We start from the raw sequence: 19312 nt of genomic DNA on the forward strand, positions 1-19312 counted from the left end.
TATAATTTTTGTCTTATTTCATGTATTAAAAAAGTAGATGATGTGTCCCCTTCCTCCACTCCCAACTGAGAACAGGAATTGAATCCTGATGGGTCCTGCTTTCATAGGAGCACCCTGAAACCAACTGAATCAAATTCTCCCCCAAACCAGCTGCTAAGCAGAAGTTTCTGCAGGGAACATGGTGGTGAAATAGACTGTCGCAACCTTTCCACCCACCGCTCAAACCCTGAAAATTCCAGATCACTCTGCGTATCCCACCCCATAATGGGACAATCTGTGCCTGTCTTTCCTGAACTTGGCCCAAGCAAAGTCTATTGTTCCAAAGTGTGCAATATAAAGAATTACTTTCTTTTCAGCTTCATTGAATGAGCCTGGGTTATACAACAGGAGAGGGGAAAATCTCTCCTTATTCACTTCTCCTTATTCCTTTTTCCACCATGTATAAATGCATTGAAACAGTGAATTAAATAACTGACTGTTCTGAGACAGCCAAAATCAGCTGCTAGAGGTGGCTGCCTCATGCTGTCTAATGGTGGGGATGGCCTTGAGAGGAAACCTGCGCGGAAAGCCTTGTTGAAAGGCTTCTGACTGCAGCCTTTACCTCCTTCTTCTTCAAAGAATAGCTGGTTGGGTTTTGGAAGGGGGTGACACAGATATGGAAGACAGAAAACACTTTATCGATCATGAACTGGGCTGATGGAGGCAGGTAAATAAAGAAACAGGGCCCAAAGTACATGGTGACCACAATGAGGTGAGAGGTGCATGTGGAGGCAGCCTTGGTGGTCCCTTCAGAGGGAACACTGGAGTGGATTGTGTAGAGAATGAATCCATATGAGATGAGCAGGCCAATAAAAGAAACTAGTGACAAAATTCCACTGTTGGTGACCCTCTTGACCTCCAAGGGATTTGTGTCAATGCAAGCCAACTTGATGACTCTGGAGAGGTTGAGTTGGTGCCCCATGCCCTCCTGTATGACTCCTTTTATAGCGGCTTATGTAAACTATCTCCTAATTCTGTCAGCCTATGTCACCTGGCACCGTAGGGAGAAAGAGGACCCCACAGTTCATCCATAACCAGGTGAGTGGGTCAGAATTCCCAAAGCTGCTGAGCCTGACTTTCCAGGTTTTTGGTGAATTTTAATTCAGTGTCCAAATACATTCAGCGATGCTGATGTCTCTGGCTTCATCTGCAAACTTATGCATTTTATTTTTTAAATATGTATTCTGCTTCACTTCGGCAAGGGCAGGGCTTGGGGATGTGTGGCACACGAGATGTTGAGGGATTCCAAAACCCACCAACCCCAGTCAGTATCGAAAATGGTCAGCAATGATGAGGGCTCTAGTCTAGCAATATCTGGAGGGCTATAGGCTTCCAATCTCTGCACTAGGGGGATTGAAAGCAGATAACAGGAAAAGAAATAATATATTTTACTGTGTTAAAGTGGCTGGGGAACACAGCCATATGGGTGGGTTATAAATAACAAAATTATTACTATCATTTTCATTATTATTAGTTCTACTTCCTACCATTCCTGTCTCCACTTGAATACCTGGACCTTCTGCAAGGGGGACATAATCTTACAGACACTCATTAACAAGCAAAGTTAACTTGCTGTATAACAGTACAGATGTCTACTCAGAAATAAGTGTTTTAAGATTTAATGGGACTTACTCCCAGAGAAGTGAGTACATACTGGCAACGTAGGCTCTGGTTTATGGTTGAAACTAAAAGAAAGCAGTGGCTTCGTGCCCTTAAGAGCTGTATAACAGGAATAAATTCAGAGGTGTTAAGCCTGGATTCTAGAAAGCTGAGGTCCCTTATGGGAATACACATACAACCTGAAGTCTCTCTGTCCTCTTTGATTCCACTTTCAATCTGATTAAGCTCTGGTTTACTTGTATTCTCCATTCATCATGGTTAGGTCTAATCAATTTTATCTGCTCATCAAACATTGGCTGAAGGATGCCAACAGTCAATGGAAAGTCCAACAATATACTTGCCACAAATATAATACAGTGGTACCTTTGGTTAAGAACTTAATTCTTTCTGGAGGTCTGTTCTTAACCTGAAACTTTTCTTAACGTGAGGTACCACTTTAGCTAATGGATTCTCCTGCTGCCACCATGCTGCCGCACAATTTCTGTTCTCATCCTGAAGCTAAGTTCTTGACCCGAGGTACTATGTCTGGGTTAGTGGAGCCTGTAAACTGAAGCATCTGTAGCCCTAGGTACCACTGTACGTATTTGTATTAAGAATACAGTGTTCTGATCCATCACTTGCGTTGGTGAAAATAAAACTTTTCAGTTCTGGCTTTGTTGAATGCTCTGCCCAGTGAACTGTGCATGGTTCTTTCTTGCCATCTTTTCCAAGCACCAGGGCAGAAATCATTCACACTTTCTTATCTAGTTCTCTGAATTTCACCAAGGAGACCTGATTCAGACAAAATCTTGGGGGGAGGGAACCCAATTCAATGGGGGGGCGGTAAATTATTTCACAGTACATAGATAATCTATAGAACTCAATGCCATAGGAAACAATGGAGGAGACAATGCATTTGCTTTTGGATGCTGCTTGAAGGTTTAATCTCACTGTAAACAAGTGGTACAGTTACAATAAAGTATTTCTATTTTCCACAGGAATCTGGTTGGTCAGTGTGAGTACAGGCTGCTGTACGAGATGGGCCATTGGCCTGATTCAAGAGGATCATCTTATATCTCTACAATCTTGAGTATGGATAGGTTGATGATGAAATCTGACTGTGAGCAGTACAGAACAACAGAAAATAAATGAATACTAGAATATCCCATGGCCTGCAATAGTACAGTTTCACAGATCCCATTATGCTGAAAGATGTGAGACAAGTTTTATCTTTGAGAATTAAGGCTAGATACAGATTTGCTTACAAGCATATTTTGACAGGGACGCAGGCGGCGCTGTGGGTTAATCACAGAGCCTAGGGCTTGCCAATCAGAAGGTCAGTGGTTCAAATCCCTGCACCGGGGTGAGCTCCCGTTGCTCGGTCCCTGTTCCTGCCAACCTGGCAGTTCAAAAGCAGGAGGTGCAAGTAGATAAATAGGTACCACTTTGGCGGGAAGGTAAACGGTGTTTCCGTGTGCTGCTCTGGTGTGCCAGAAGCGGATTAGTCATGCAAGGCACATGATCCGGAAGATGTGCGCCAGCTCCCTCGGCCAATAAAGCGAGATGAGCACCTCAACCCCAGAGTCGTCCACAACTGGACCTAATGGTCTGGGGTTCCTTTACCTTATATTTTGACAAGAATTGCTCTGAGTCTTATTGTCAGCACATGCTAGAAGAGAAAAATGTATGTGTAAATGTTTGGTTGTTTTCTTCAAAGCAAATAAGTCAATTTTACAAATGAATTTTCAACTATGCGAATTAGGATTCTAGAAAAAAATTATATAAGGCAGCACTAAACCTATATTTCCAAATATTCCACTGTAAACACAGAGAAAAACATAACATACAGCAGATTACATTTTCTCATTTATTTACTTTTTCTTCCTTATTAGCTGTTCTCTATTGAACTATGGAAATTTGGAGTACATAAAAAATTATATAAGGCAGCAATTGAACATATATTTCCAAAGTATGAAAGAAAAGTACGAAAGAGGGCAAAGGGCAGGTTTATTATTTCTTTAAATTTTCTTCCTCATTAGCTGTTCTCTATTGTTCAGCTCAGGCCTCAGAATAATTATATAACATTTGGGGGAAAAGATGCAACCCAGCAACCCACCACCGGAGGCTAAGATGGAGAAGATCTCCACAGCTACCATATATTTCCCCTTGGTGCTCAGGTAGGAGGGAATAAAGGACAGCCAAACACTGCAGAAGACCAACATGCTGAAAGTGATAAACTTGGCTTCGTTGAAACTGTCCGGTAACTTCCTGGCGAGGAAAGCCATAGCAAAACTGACAGTGGCCAGGCAGCTCATGTAGATGAGGACACAGTAAAACATGGCCACAGCCCCCTCATTACATTCAAGTATGATTTCTTCTGTGATTGAGTTCATGTCCACATCTGGGTATGGGGGAGAGGTTGCCAGCCACACAGTACATATGCCTACTTGAACTATGGAGCAGGAAAGGAGAATGGAGTGGCCTAGTCCTTTCCCCACCCATTTCCTCATCCTGGATTCTGGTTTTGTAGCCATGAAGGCCACAACCACCGTGAAGGTTTTTGCCAGGACACAAGAAACAGCAGTTGAGAAGATGATACCAAAAGCTGGTTGCCGGATGAGACACGTGACCTTCTCTGGTTGGCCAATGAAGAGCAAAGCACAAAGGAAGCAGAGCAGGAGAGAGATGAGCAGAGTGTAGGTGAGGTTTCGGTTGTTTGCAATGACAATGGGTGTGTCGTGGTGTTTTATAAACATACCTAGGACCAAAGTTGTGATCAAGGAAAGGGAAAGAGAGAAACAGGCTAAACTGATGCCCAAAGGTTCTTCATAAGACAAGAAGCTTATATCCTTGGGTAGACATGCATCATGGTTTCTGCTTGGATAGTCTTTGTCTGGGCATTTATTACAGTCATTCATATCTGCGGGGAAACAAATATATTAGGTCATATATTTTAGCTTGCTGAAATGTTTACTTTCTGTCTGAGAAGAATAGAGCTCTGTTTAAATCAAAGCACATGTTTAGTACTGCCTGATGCTCTGTAATGTGGTATTGTTGCAATCTAAGCTTTGACTATCTGATGGATATGCCAATAAACCACATGAGACCATGAGGGGAAAAGTAGTCCAAAGTGTTTCATTCTGCGCAGAAGGTTCAACTCACTAAAACAGCTAAATGTCATACAAAGAGTTTCAAACAGTTTTATACATTTGGCACAAATTCCACTCATTCCACTAAGTTTAAATTTCCTATCCAATTGAAATGCTTTTTTCCCCTCATCCCATTTCCTCTTATGGAACTTTGTTGTCTCCTTATGATTGGTCCAAATTACAGTTTCAGATTGGTCCAAATTACAGTTCCTTGTTCTCTGCTAAACTTTATTGCAGGATAAGATTTCACTTTAGTATTGTCCAGTGGTACCTCGGGTTACATACGTTTCAGGTTACATACGCTTCAGGTTACAGACACCGCTAACCCAGAAATAGTGCTTCAGGTTAAGAACTTTGCTTCAGAATGAGAACAAAAATCGTGTTCCTACGGCACAGCAGCAGCAGGAGGGCCTATTAGCTAAAGTGGTGCTTCAGGTTAAGAACTGACCTCCGGAACGAATCAAGTACTTAACCCAAGATACCACTGTATTTCACTCTAGTTACCAAGAATAGTCTGACCACAGTCCGAGCATGCTCAGTATGTCAAAACCTTATATGGTATGATTCTCTGTACAATAGTACCTCGGGTTATAGAAGCTTCAGGTTACAGACTGCGCCAACCCAGAAATAGTACCTCAGGTTAAGAACTTTGCTTCAGGATGAGAACAGAAATCACACAGCAGCGGCAGCATGGCAGCAGTGGGAGGCTAAAGTGGTACCTCAGGTTAAGAACAGTTTCAGGTTAAGAACGGACCTCAAAAACTAATTAAGTTCTTAACCCGAGGTAGCATTGTATTTAATTACTACAGTATTCTTGAATTTACTTGGTTCAGGGCTATGTGGTCCTGTAAGTGCCACAGCCAGGGCCATTGCCATCTGAATGTTTATTCACACTAGCCTGGGTGCAGCCCGTGTAAGTCAGAAGGAGTGGCAAGTCCCGCTCTAGATATGCTCAGAACGCAAACTAGAAACGTGCAAAGAGGCACATTTGGCAAATCCACACCATGATAAACTCTCATCTGGAAGCGAATGTCCCCACTGTGGAAGGACATGGGGATCCAGAATTGGCCTCCACAGTCACTTACAGACTCATTGTTAAAACTCTGCTTATGGAAGACAATCTTACTCGGCTATGAGTGATCGAAAAAGAAGAAGAAGAAGAAGAAGAAGAAGAAGAAGAAGAAGAAGAAGAAGAAGAAATGCTTTGAACCACATACCATCCAACTACTCTCAATGCATGGTCATTCTCATTTGATTGGCATATTTAGACTATCTGAAAGGCAATGATCACAAAGAGGCAGTATCACACACACAGTAGATTATCTCTTTTGAAAAGTAAATTCAGCCATCCTTACAACATCTTTCAATTATTAGTGCTGAATCTGGATCTATTTAATCTATTTTTTTCCTCCTACCATCCTGGATTGCAATCTTCCCCTCAGCACATGGGATGCAATCATAGCAGCAAGGTGGCTGTCCCTCCTTCACTTTCTTGCTGGATCCTGGAAGACATCTCTCAGTACAGAGAGAAAGAGGCCGAGTCTATTCCGTAAATGAAAGAGCAGAAGGATCAGCAAGAGAACAATGAGTTTGGAAATCTTCATGTTCCTGGGCCCCTCTCTATGTTACTAAACTGAGTCAGCCTTTCAGCAATATGTAGAATGGCACATTTTTTTTAGTAGTAGTAATGTTTGAAGTGATGTCATACTCCCTCTATTGTTGTGGGATGTGTAGGTGTTGTGATTACATAGCAGTTCCCCAAGTTTTAGCATGAAAGGCAAAATCTTGGGGCTTATCTATCCTCTTTTCTTTAGTTAAAAATCTGGTACTTGGATGAAGAAGTGTTTGGATTGGATATCCCACTTTATCACTACCCGAAGGAGTCTCAAAGCGGCTAACAATCTCCTTTCCCTTCCTCCTCCACAAGAAACACTCGGTGAGGTGAGTGAGGCTGAGAGACTTCAGAGAAGTGTGACTAGCCCAAGGTCACCCAGCAACTTTATGTGGAATAGCGGGGATGCAAACCCGGTTCACCAGATTACGACTCTACCGCTCTTAACCACTACACCACACTGACTCTCTGTATGCATTGGTTATGTTCTACACAGGAACATGCAGTTTCAAAGACAGTGAGTAGACATGCAGGTGTATGATGATTGCTTAGGTAATATTGAAATTCTTTGGAATTATCTAAATTGTGGTCCTACCTGATTAAACCAACTGTGCCATGTTATGGCATCTTCATCAAGGATGAATGATTGGTCTCGAGAAGTCTGCAAATCTATCCTCCCAACGCTCACTCTCTGCAAACTTTGGTTGGAGAATATAATCCAATTGACTATATCTAAGCTAGATACCACCTCTCCATTCTGGTTGATGAAGACCACATCTCCGGCCGTGTTATTAAATGAGATACTTCTCAGAAAGTGATGGAGCTAGATTGAAAACAGAAAAGGCAATTGTTTAGAAAAGGCAGGGTGGAACATTTCCCCCCCTCTTCCTGTAGGAAAAGCCTACAGCAATTGGTGGGGGTGATTCAGTCAAGTGTTAGTGGATTCAGGTCCAAGCATAGAGACCATTAATTTTCTCTCTCCCACATCCCTCTCTCTCCCTCTCCCCTTTTTTACAACCTTTCTTTATCTCCCCTCCCCACACCTCTTTTCCTCTGTCCCTCATCATCTCTGGAGACACCACAGTGGTGTGCAACCACCTGCTCTGAGGGAGGATTTTGTGTATATAGGATCGAGAGAATGCTGAACATCTCTCTCGACCATTACCACTTCTTCTTATCTGTGAATGCAGTAACATATCAGTGGTCTGCAACTTCTTTCATAAAAGCGCTTTTCCATGTCTGAGATGAATGAGCAAGATGACAACACTTTGGAAACCCATACCTTGTGGGGGAATAACAGGCCTCTTCAAGTTGAGGATGTTTAGCCTATTACCTGCCAAAACTGTGGATTCGGATTCTTCCCTCTCCCTCTGTATGCCATTCCTCTGTGCCTGAGTCTGGATGTGAACATGGCATGTAAAGCATGGGCCATGGCATATACAGCATTGTGGATACTGTAACTGTGGCCTGTCATGCTCATTTCAAAAAATGATCCAGGAAGGTTCCCCAGCTTCTCTTCTCCGGTGCAAATATTCCTCTCCACCCTGTCTGCAGTCATATCTGGGAACACACATTCAAAAGCCTGTTGCCAGAAGTCCCTGATAAAACCGTCCCCATCTGTGCTGGAAGGGTTTCTGTGCACAACATACTGATGAAATCCTGGTGGGTTTCTGAAGTGAATTTCAAAGGATATAGCATCATTGAATACTCCTGAATCCCAATTCCTTTGAAAGACAAATGAAGTGAACTCAACCTGGGCTGTTATTATCCATACTTTACTTTTTATATTGTATGTCATGTCATCATGTTCTGATAGGTATGGAAGATATCTCAAAGTTGCCATGGAATAAGATTCTCCATAGGCAACTATTACATTAGCTGTGCTGCTAAAAATTTTATGATTTATACTTGCCCCCTGTTGTAGCATGCCATCTATTTCAGAAATAAAACTTAAAGTGGGGACTTTTTCCAGGAATGCAAAGCAGATACCACTCTTGGTAAATATTGGGGAAATGGTTTGCACAAATCTTTCTCCGTTGTCATTATCCGTTGCAATGACTCCAATCCACGTCCACCTGAAATGCAGAAGCAAAGAGAGAATTCCCTCATACTGAAGGGCTTCTGAGGCTGCCATCTGGTAGAAGGGAAGCCCTGGGCTTTTACCATTCATCACCGGAGCAGAGCCATAAATGAGCTAAAAAGCAAATGGAAGAATAGAAGAGACAAAGTAGATTCCTTTCACAGCATTCATATAAATTATGAGGTGAACCCTTTTAGTCAAATATGCCCTTTGCTTATGTTTCAGGGTTTGTTTGCCTCTCTCTCAGTTTTACAAAAGACACACATGCAATTGAGCTGAAACCTGGGATCATCTCCCTTTTCTCATTTTTAAACCTTTAATTTGATGACTGGAAAGGGAACTGTGTCTATTTTATATTATTTTTATGAATCTTTTTAACACATTGATGTCTGGAGCAGGGCATTGTGTCTACTTCACTTAAAAACAAACATTTTTATGTCATTGCAAAATTTGGCAGGGTCTGGTACAATGGATAAAACTGGATGGGGGAACATACCATGCCCTAAACAGCAGAATTCCTGGACATTATCTGGCTTTGTCAGAATTGCAACTTGGGTTAGATGCACATTTCTTCTCTGGAGCTTCGTCTTTCTCCTTCATGATGCACATGTCCCATCAGACTTTATTTATGAGCATTTATTTCACTTGTGAATCAGCTGCTAACTACTATCACTGTCCTCCTGCGGAACTGGATTCTATCTGCAATTTCCCATAACCTCTCTGTGTCTTTCATTATGTCGGGTGTGCTAAGGAGGAATATAATAGGCTCCTACCTGTAAGGGTTTTTAGCTGTAAGCATTTCCCCCACTTCCCCAGCAGCTTATTTGACATGCCCTCCTGCACTAATTTTTCCATTGGCACCTAAAATCTTATTGATTTTATCCTTTAAGCAATTCCCCCATTCCATCAGCAACTCATATCAGATACCCTCCTAATTCAGCAGAAAAGGATGCAATATGTTAAACTGTTGGTGAGAGAGAAGCCCACTGTTCCATCAGCGGCCTTTGGTATATACTATAAGTGATCTAAATGTGTGTGTGTGTGTTTGTGTGTGTGTGTGTGTGTGTGTGTGTGTGTGTGTGTAAGACAGGGGAAAGTTACATTTTTTTCAGGTATTGCAAACTTCCCCTTTATTCAGGTTTGTCTGTCTGTCTGTTTGTTTGCTTATATTACAATTATGTGCCACCTTTATTTTCAAAGGAACTCAAGGTGGTGTACATGGTTGTTCTTCCAATTTCATATTCACCCGGAACTGTGGCTGAGGAACCTGCCTCTTCCTCTATGCAAGCTAATAGAGGTATTGTACATAGGTGTCCTACCTGCGGAATCTTATAGATATCCAAAACAGTGGCCACATAAAAGGAGATTTCAGAATCCAGTCCCCCAATGACCCCAGTCAGATTATTTTCAACATCACATATATAGTTTGGGACAAATTTCTTCACCATGGATAAAAGCAGCAGTGTGGCGAGATATGTGCTCCTTGCACTGATATAGCTGTCATATAAGTGAAAGCCCAAGGTGATGTTGGGTAGGATGTGAGGGTCTTCGTTGATCTCCTTGACTGCAAATGCCAAGGCCACGATGTGCTGGTAACCCTTAGGCACCACCCTAGAATGAGAGTTGCAAACTATATCAGCAGAATCTTCAACAGATCTTTCCTTTTACACAATAGTTAATCATACTGAGTTCAGAGGGGGTTACACTCTGCCTGTTGAATAGATCTTATCAGTAGAAAGTTTTTCCTCATGTTTAGTTGAAATTTCCTTTCTTGTAACTTGAATACCCTGATTTGGAGCAAGAGAAATCAAGTGTGTTCCATCATCCTGGTGACAGCCCTTGAGATATTTGAAAATGGCTATCATTCCTACCCTCAGCCTCACCATAGCTAAATATATGAAACTCCCTCAACCATTCCTCACAAGGCTTGGTTTCCAGAACATCTTTGTTTCTCTCCCCTGCATATGTTTCAGCTTGCTAATACGTATCCTTCTTAAATTGTGGTGGTCAGAGCTGGATACAGGACTTCATGTGACCAAGGGAGAATAGAGTAGTATTATTACTTCCTTTGATCACGACGCTATGTTGAGGCAGATCCCTTGAACCTTTCCACATGTACTACCGGCAAGCCAAGTGTTCCTCATCTTAGATTTGTGCAATTGTCCCTATTGAAATTCATGCTGTTACTTTTGTACCAATCTTTTAAGGTTAATAGTATCTAGAGTAGGGTATGCTAATGTGGGGTAATGGGACGTCTTCCCTTACATGTCTGAGATCTTTTTCTGACACTTACAATGTCTCTGGTCTCTCTCTGCAGTGACCTCCTTTTCGTGAGTCAGTGATGGTCGTTGGAATTCACTAAATTCTATACTTCATAATAAGTACCTTTCAGTGCTGAAACAAACTTTCAGTGCTGAAACAAACTTTAATCTAAGTTCAGAAAATGAAAGCATAAGAACCTTCAGTTTCAGAAGACTCTAGTATTTCAGATAAAGTCTATCAAAATTTGCTGTTCAAAGACCACAAACCCACAAACATGCATACATTTCAATACATTTATATTCATTTCTCTATCCAGAAATGGAATTTCTCCTGTATTCTCTTAATTCACAAGAGATTCCTTCCAATTTTCTGGACCAGCATAAGTCCCATTCATATCTAAAGTGTATTTCCCCAGGTAAAAGTTTAAACATTTGCAGTCTCAGTCATTAAACGTTTGCAGTCTCAGTCATTATTCATTTGATCATTACATGGATGTACTAAATGAGTGGCTTAGTTCTTACACAAGCTCTTCAGGCAGCGCTGGTGGGGGTTCCTCAGCGAATGTTGCTGGAGAGGAGAAGAATCCACCATGTGAAACAATGCCACCAATGAGGAACTCTCCTGGATGATGATATGTGTGAAGTGGATGATGTGGACCTTGGAGCCTGCATTTTGCTATGTGAGCCTCACATACATTGTAAGAAATCAGTTCCAGCAGCAAGAACACTAAAACCACCATGCTTAATACAAAGGCAACTGTCTGTTCTACATGGAACCCATGATTTCTCTGTCAATATTATAATTAGCTTCTCCAAAATAAAAATTGCCTCATTTGAACAGTAGTTAAGTTTCCTGAGACGATGCAATCTGGGAGTATGTAAGATCAGACTTGTGGATCCCAGACCCTATTTAAATAATTTTAGTATCCCTTCCGTTACTTTTGCAAGTGGCCCCTTAAAGTCCAGAGGGATTTTTGAGGAGCAGCAGCTTTAATTATAGCCCTGTTAATAACCAAGTTTTAATTTAGTTATTTATTCAATGCTTGTGAACCCCTGTGGAATTGCAGAAGAAAATGTGTTTGTCACATATTCGGAACTATTGTGTTAAATTCCCTTTCAGTGGATAATAAGGGACCAGTGGTGTATTAGTGAAGTTAGACGTTCATAATAGAAGACCTTGTAAAAAAGGGAGACTCCAACATGTAGTACGGTGTTGTCAGCATCTTGGAATTTGACTGAGTGGACCTGGATCCACATCAACCATGTGGCAATGACCCCTCACGCTCAGCCTCCTTCCCCGATGGCCTAGGAACACACATATGCTGGCCTTTGGAGAGGAATTATTCTTGGCTGTTGGATCTCAAAGGGAAGGGGTCTTTGCAACACAAAAGGCACCATAAATGGGCCACTCACTGGTGCCTCCTGGAGGGCAGTGCCTTGCTGGCTGTGACTATTGGCTGCTGTCTCGTCTAGCCTGGCAGTGAGGCTTAAAAGGACAGTTGCAGGAGGCTCACGCAGGAAGGCTGGGTGAAGAGTGACACCCTCCCACCCTCCCTTTTTATTTCCATTCACAATTCAGGTCAATTTGCCTGGAGACAAATTGGTCATAGGTTTTGCCTTCCTAGTAGCAAAACTTCAAAACTTTTGGTGGTTAAGTCATTGGGTGTAATCCCAGTCTTCAAGCGTTGGGTGAAGTAGCGCATCACCAAAGACCGAATGAGCAATGTATTCTGGGTACCCTATTAGCTCTACCTGCACCCAAAATTGACACAAATCCCTTGGAGTTCATGATGGTCATCAACAATGGAATTTTGTCATTAGGAGACCTGATTCAGACAAAATCTTGGGGGGGAGGGAACCCAATTCAATGGGGGGGGGTAAATTATTTCACAGTACATAGATAATCTATGGAACTCAATGCCATAGGAAACAATGGAGAAGACAATGCATTTGCTTTTGGATACGGCTTGAAGGTTTAATCTCACTGTAAACAAGTGGTACAGTGACAATAAAGTATTTCTATTTCCCACAGGAATTTGGTTGGTCAGTGTGAGTACAGGCTGCCGTACAAGATGGGCCATCGGCCTGACTCAAGAGGATTATCTTACATTTCTATGATCTTGAGTATGGATAGTTGATGGTGAAATCTGACTGTGAACAGTACAGAACAATAGACCATAAATGAATACTCAAATATTCCATGGCCTGCAATAGTACAGTTACACATTATACTCAAAGCTGTGAGAATTAAGGCTAGATACAGATTTACTTACATGTATATTTTGACAAGAATTGCTCAAATTCTTCTTGTCAACACATGCTGCAACAGAATAATGTATGTGTAAATATATGATTGTTTTCCTCAAAGCAAATAAGTCAATTTTACAAAGGAAATTTCAACTATGGGAATTTGGAGTCTAGAAAAAATTATAAAAGGGAGCAGGTGAACTTATATTTCCAAATATTCTACTGTAAACACAGAGGAAAACATGAAATAAAGAAGATGACAGGTTTCTCATTTCTTTACTTTTTCTTCCTTATTAGCTGTTCCCTATTGTTCAGCTCAGGCCTCAGAATGATTATGTAACATTTGGGGAAGAAGATGAAACCCAGCAACCCACCACCAGAGGCTAAGATGGAGAAGATCTCCACAGCTACCATATATTTTCCCTTGGTGCTCAGGTAGGAGGGAATAAAGGACAGCCAAACACTGCAGAAGACCAACATGCTGAAAGTGATAAACTTGGCTTCGTTGAAACTGTCTGGTAACTTCCTGGCGAGGAAAGCCACAGCAAAACTGACAGTGGCCAGGCAGCTCATGTAGATGAGGACACAGTAAAACATGACCACAGACCCCTCATTACATTCTAGTATAATTTCTTCTGTTATTGAGTGCATGTCCACATCTGGGTATGGGGGAGAGGTTGCCAGCCACACAGTGCATATGCCTGCTTGAACTATGGAGCAGGAAAGGAGAATGGAGTGGCCTAGTCCTTTCCCCACCCATTTCCTCATCCTGGATTCTGGTTTTGTAGCCATGAAGGCCAAAACCACCATGAAGGTTTTTGCCAGGACACCAGAAACAGCAGTTGAGAAGATGATGCCAAAAGCTGTTTGGCGGAGGAGGCACGTCACCTTGTCAGGTCGGCCAATGAATAGCAATGCACAAAGGAAACAGAGCAGGAGAGAGATGAGGAGAGCATACGTGAGGTTTCGGTTGTTTGCGATGACAATGGGTGTGTTGTGGTGTTTCAAAAATGTACCTAGTACCAGAGCTGTGATCAAGGAAAGGAAGAGAGAGAAACAGGATAAACTGATGCCCAAAGGTTCTTCATAAGACAAGAAGCTTATATTCTTGGGCAGACATGCGTCACGGTTCCTGCTTGCATAGTCTTTGTCTGGGCATTTATGACAGTCATTCATATCTGGGGGGAAACAAATATATTAGGTCATAGATTTCAGTTTAGTGAAATGTTTACTTCCTGTCTGAGAAGAAAGAGCTCTGTTTAAATCAATGCACATGTTTAGTACTATCTTATGCAATGCAATGTTTTATTGTTGCAGTCTAAGCTTTCTCTATGTCATGGATATGCCACTAAACCACATAAGTCCTAGAGGGGGAATGTACAGTGGTTACTCGGGTTACATACGCTTCAGGTTACACACGCTTCCGGTTACAGACTCCGCTAACCCAAAAATAATAACTCAGGTTAAGACCTTTGCTTCAGGATAAGAACAGAAATCTCAAGGCTGCGGAGTGTCGGCAGCGGGAGGCCCCATTAGCTATAGTGGTGCTTCAGGTTAAGCACAGTTTCAGGTTAAGAACAGTCCTCCGGAACGAATTAAGTATGTAACCACAGGTACCACTGTAGTCTAAAATGTTTAATTCTGCGCAGAAGGTTCAACTGGGGATAACTAACCTATCTAACCTAAAACAATTAAACGTCATACAAAGGGTTTGAAACAGTTTTATACGTTTGGCACAAATTCCACACATTCCATTTAGTTTAAATTTCCTATCCAATTGAGACGCTTTGTTTCCCTCACCCCATTTCCTCTTAAGGTACTTTGTTGTCTCCTTATGATTGGTCCAAATTACAAACAGTGTGAACATGCATACTGAATCCCAGTTGAAACAAAGGAGCTTCCGGATGACACAGAAGATCAGGCAGCAGAAAAATGTAAAATTTAATAATGACTGGAGCAAATTTCTCACATATATGGAAACAAATTTAGGAAACATTAAAATTACAGTAGGCGACATATAAAGTCTGAGAGGTGTGAACAAAGGAGATAAGATATACCCCGCAGGAGGATTACAACTCAGGTCGTTCTGAAGGGAAGTCAATCACTGTTGGTGTGCGTTCTTTGCCTTATTCTTTTTCTTTTGCTTCCTTTGTTTTCTTTCTGTTGTGGTGTTTGTTGCTGGGTTTATAATTCTGTTTAATGTTATTCTTTAGTTTGTCATTTTCTGTTTTTTTTTTTATGAGAAAGAACTCAATAAAAAGATTTTTAAAAAAATAAACAAAGGAGCTTCCTCGTGGTCTGCTAAAATTTTATTGCAGGATTAGCTTCCACGTCAGTATTTTATTTCACTCTAGTTAACTGCAAATATTCTGACCACAGTCGGAGAATGCTCAATATGCCAAAACATTATATGGTATAATTCTCAGTATTTAATTACTGCCGTATTCTTGAATTTATTTGGTTCAGAGCTATGTGGTCCTGTAAGTGCCACAGCCAGTGCCATTGCCATCTGAATGTTTATTCACACTAGCCAGGCTGCAGCCTGTGTAAATAAGAAGGAGTGGCAAGACCCCCTCTAGATATGCTCAGGACACAAGGTAGAAACGTGCAAAGAGAAAGGCATGCTTGGCCAATCCACATCATGATCAACTCTGATCCGGAAACCACTGTGGAAGGACATGTGGAACCAGAATTTGCCTCCACAGTCACTTATGGACTCATTGTGAAAGCTTTGCTTATGGAAGACAATTTTACTCGGCTATGAGTAATCGAAGAAGCAGAAGTGGGATCATTTTTAAGGGTGTTCCTGGTTGCGGTCAGGCCCCCAACTTGGTTCCCCCCCCTGGTGTGGGCGGAGTAACGCCATCATGACAGGGTGGCACCACGATCACCCCGGCTTCCTGGCCAATCATTTTTCTGTGGGGTGATATAAAAGCTGCAACGTGAGGCGTGTCAGGCACCTGCTTTGCACTGCTGAACACCCACCCAACTGCCCTTTATTTTATGTGTTCTCTGGCCTTACTTTGGACTTTGGTTGGTCACCTGTCTTAGGCCGGGAGCCGGGTAGGAATGTTTGCTTTTGGCAGATTGGCAATGGCCACTTGGCTTTCGCCTACCTCTTAGCAATTGCCACAACTTTGTAAGGTTTGGCGGTTAGGCATTGGCTCATTGATTCGTGGGGGAGGGGAAGTCAGCCATCTCCTGCCCCTCCATTGACCAAGGGTATTCTGTTAAAGGAATCCAGGGCCTGGTTCCTGTCTGAAGTCCGCTTGAGGGACTAGGGCCATGCCAGGCCTCTGGGGACACCGAGGAGAGATGCAGGAGGGTTTCCCCGATGTGGCTTCCTCTTTGGGTGGTTTATCCTTACTGACTTCCTGCAAAAGGGGCGGGAGTCTGATATGGTCCTTTGCCAATTCCTAAGCCAATACCACTCACATTTCTGTAATCAATAAAGTTGTGGCCTAAAATTTTGCCCAATAACCTTAAACCAAAATTATGTGTCAGTGTGAATTTTATTCTAACAAGGGGCTGGTTTGGCAGCCTTGCCACACAAGAAGAAGAAGAAGAAGAAGAAGAAGAAGAAGAAGAAGAAGAAGTGCTTTGAACCACATACCATCCAACTACTCTAAATGCATGGTCATTCTCATTTGATTAGCATATTTAAAGGCACTGATCAGAAAGAGGCAGCATCACACACACAGTAGATTATCTCTTTTGAAAACTAAACTCAGCCGTCCTTACAACACCTTTCAATTATTAGTGCTATTTAATCTATTTATTTCTCCTACCATCCTGGATTGCAATCTTCCCTTCTGCACATGGGATGCAATCATAGCAGCAAGGGGGCTGTCCCTCCTTCACTTTCTTGCTGGATCCTGGAAGGCATCTCTCAGTACAGAGAGAAAGAGGCCGAGTCTATTCCGTAAATGAAAGAGCAGAAGGGTCAGCAAGAGAACAATGAGTTTGGAAATCTTCATGTTCTGGGGCCCCACTCTATGTTACTAAGCTGATTTAGCATTCCAACAATATGTAGAATGGCTATTTTTTTTAGTAGTAGTAATGTATGAAGTGATGTCATACTCCTTCTATTGTTCTGGGATGTGTAGGTGTTGTGATTACATAGCAGTTCCCCACTTTTTAGCAAGAAAGGCAAAATCTTGGGACTTATCCTCTTTTCCTCAGTTAAAAACCAGTATTTTATAATTGTTAATAAATATTTATAAAATATTTGTAAATATAATAAAATAAAACATTTGCCTTTATTCCGTTAGTGACTTCTAGCCGTAAGCTTTTGGTCCTTAATCTGGTACTTGGAATGAAGAAGTGTTTGGATTGGATATCCCACTTTATCACTACCCGAAGGAGTCTCAAAGCGGCTAACATTCTCCTTTCCCTTCCTCCCCCACAACAAACACTCTGTGAGGTGAGTGAGGCTGAGAGACTTCAGAGAAGTGTGACTAGCCCAAGGTCACCCAGCAGCTGCATGTGGAGGAGTGGGTACACGAATCCGGTTCACCAGATTACGAGTCTATTGCTCTTAACCACTAAACCACACTGGCTCTATGAATGCATTGGTCATGTTCTACACAGTAACATGCAGTTTCAAAGACAGTGAGTAGACGTGCAGGTGTATGATCATTGCTTAGGCAATACTGAATTTCTTTGGAATTATCTAATAATGTGGTCCTACCTGATTAAACCAAATGTGCCATGTTATCGCATCTTCATCAAGGATGAATGATTGGTCTCGAGAAGCTTGCGGATCTATCCTCCCAACGCACACTCTCTTGAAACTTTGGTTGGATAATATAATCCAATTGACAATATCTAAGCTAGATACCACCTCTCCATTCTGGTTGATGAAGACCACATCTCCGGCTGTATTGTTAAATGAGATACTTCTCAGAAAGTGATGGAGCTAGATCGAAAACAGAAAAGGCAATTGTTTGGAAAAGGCTGCAGTATAATGCAGGGTGGAGCATTCCCCCCCCCCTTCATGTAGGAAAAAGCTACAGCAATTGGTGGGGGTGATTCAGTCAAGTGTCAGTGGATTCAGGTCAAAGCATGGAGAGACCACCAATTTTCTCTCTTCCACATCGCTCTCCCATTTTTACAACCTTTCTTTATATCCCTCACCCCACACCTGTTTTCCTCTGCCCCTTTTCATCTAAGGACACACCACAGTGGTTGTGTGATCACCTGATCTGAGGGAGGATTTGGTGTATATGGGATAGAGACAATGCTGAACATCTCTCTCGACCATTATTACCACTGATTCTTATCTGTGAATGCAGTGGCATCCCAGTGGTCACCAAACTTCTCTCATGGAATTGTTTTTTCTTGTCTCAAATTAATGAGCAAGTTGACAGCATTTTGAAATCCCATACCTTCTGGGAGAATAACAGGCCTCTTCCAATTGAAAATGTTTAGCTGATTACCTGCCAAAACTGTAGATTCTGATTCTTCCCTCTCCCTCTGTATGCGATTTCTGTGTGCCTTGGTCTGGATGTGAACATGGCATGTAAAGCATGAGCCGTGGCATAAACAGCACTGTGGATGCTGTAACTGTGGCCTGTCATGCTCATTTCAAAAAATGATCCAGGAAGGTTCTCCAGTTTCTCTTCTCCGGTGCAAATATTCCCCTCCACCTTGTCTGCAGTCATATCTGGGAATACACATTCAAAGGCCTGTTGCCAGAAGTCCCTGATAAAACCATCCCCATCTGTGCTGGAAGGGTTTCTGTGCACAACATACTGATGAAATCCTGGTGGGTTTCTGAAGTGAATTTCAAAGGATATAGCACCATTGAATACTCTTGAATCCCAGCTCCTTTGAAAGACAAATGAAGCAAACTCAATCTGGGCAGTTGTTATCCATACTTTGCTTTTTATATTGTTTATCATGTCATCCTGTTCTGATAGGTATGGAAGCCATCTAAAAGTTGCCATAGAATAAGATTCTCCATTTGCCACCATAACATTAGCATTGCTGCTTAGAATTTTATGGTTTATAATTGCCCCCTGTTGTAGCATGCCATTAATTTCAGAAATAAAACTAAAATCAGGGATTCTTTCTAGGAATGCAAAACACACACCACTCTTGGTAAACATTGGAAAAATGGTTTGCACAAATCTTTCTCCGTTTTCATTGTCCATTGCAATGACTCCAATCCACGTCCACCTGAAATGCAGAAGCAAAGAGAGAATTCCCTCATACTGAAGGGCTTCTGAGGCTGCCATCTGGTAGAAGGGAAGCCCTGGGCTTTTATCATTCATCACTGGAGCAGAGCCATAAATGAGCTAAAAAGTAAATAGAAGAATATAAG

At 42.0% G+C, this 19312-nt stretch overlaps 1 protein-coding gene across 1 annotated transcript; it reads right to left on the reverse strand.

The window, feature by feature from the left end:
* Positions 1 to 3656: 3656 nt before the first annotated feature.
* Positions 3657 to 16820, reverse strand: LOC310830415 (vomeronasal type-2 receptor 26-like; the record flags this gene model as incomplete). The annotated part of the gene is made up of 5 exons (XM_083710199.1): positions 3657 to 4558; positions 6203 to 6329; positions 6995 to 7222; positions 7733 to 8593; positions 16776 to 16820. 5 exons carry the CDS (start codon positions 16818 to 16820, stop codon positions 3657 to 3659), a joined length of 2163 nt encoding a protein of 720 aa, XP_083566325.1.
* Between the last annotated feature and the right edge of the window lie 2492 nt (positions 16821 to 19312).

This window comes from Podarcis gaigeae, assembly GCF_964106915.1.
Source record: "Podarcis gaigeae genome assembly, chromosome: 13".
Taxonomy (NCBI): Eukaryota; Metazoa; Chordata; class Lepidosauria; order Squamata; family Lacertidae; genus Podarcis; species Podarcis gaigeae.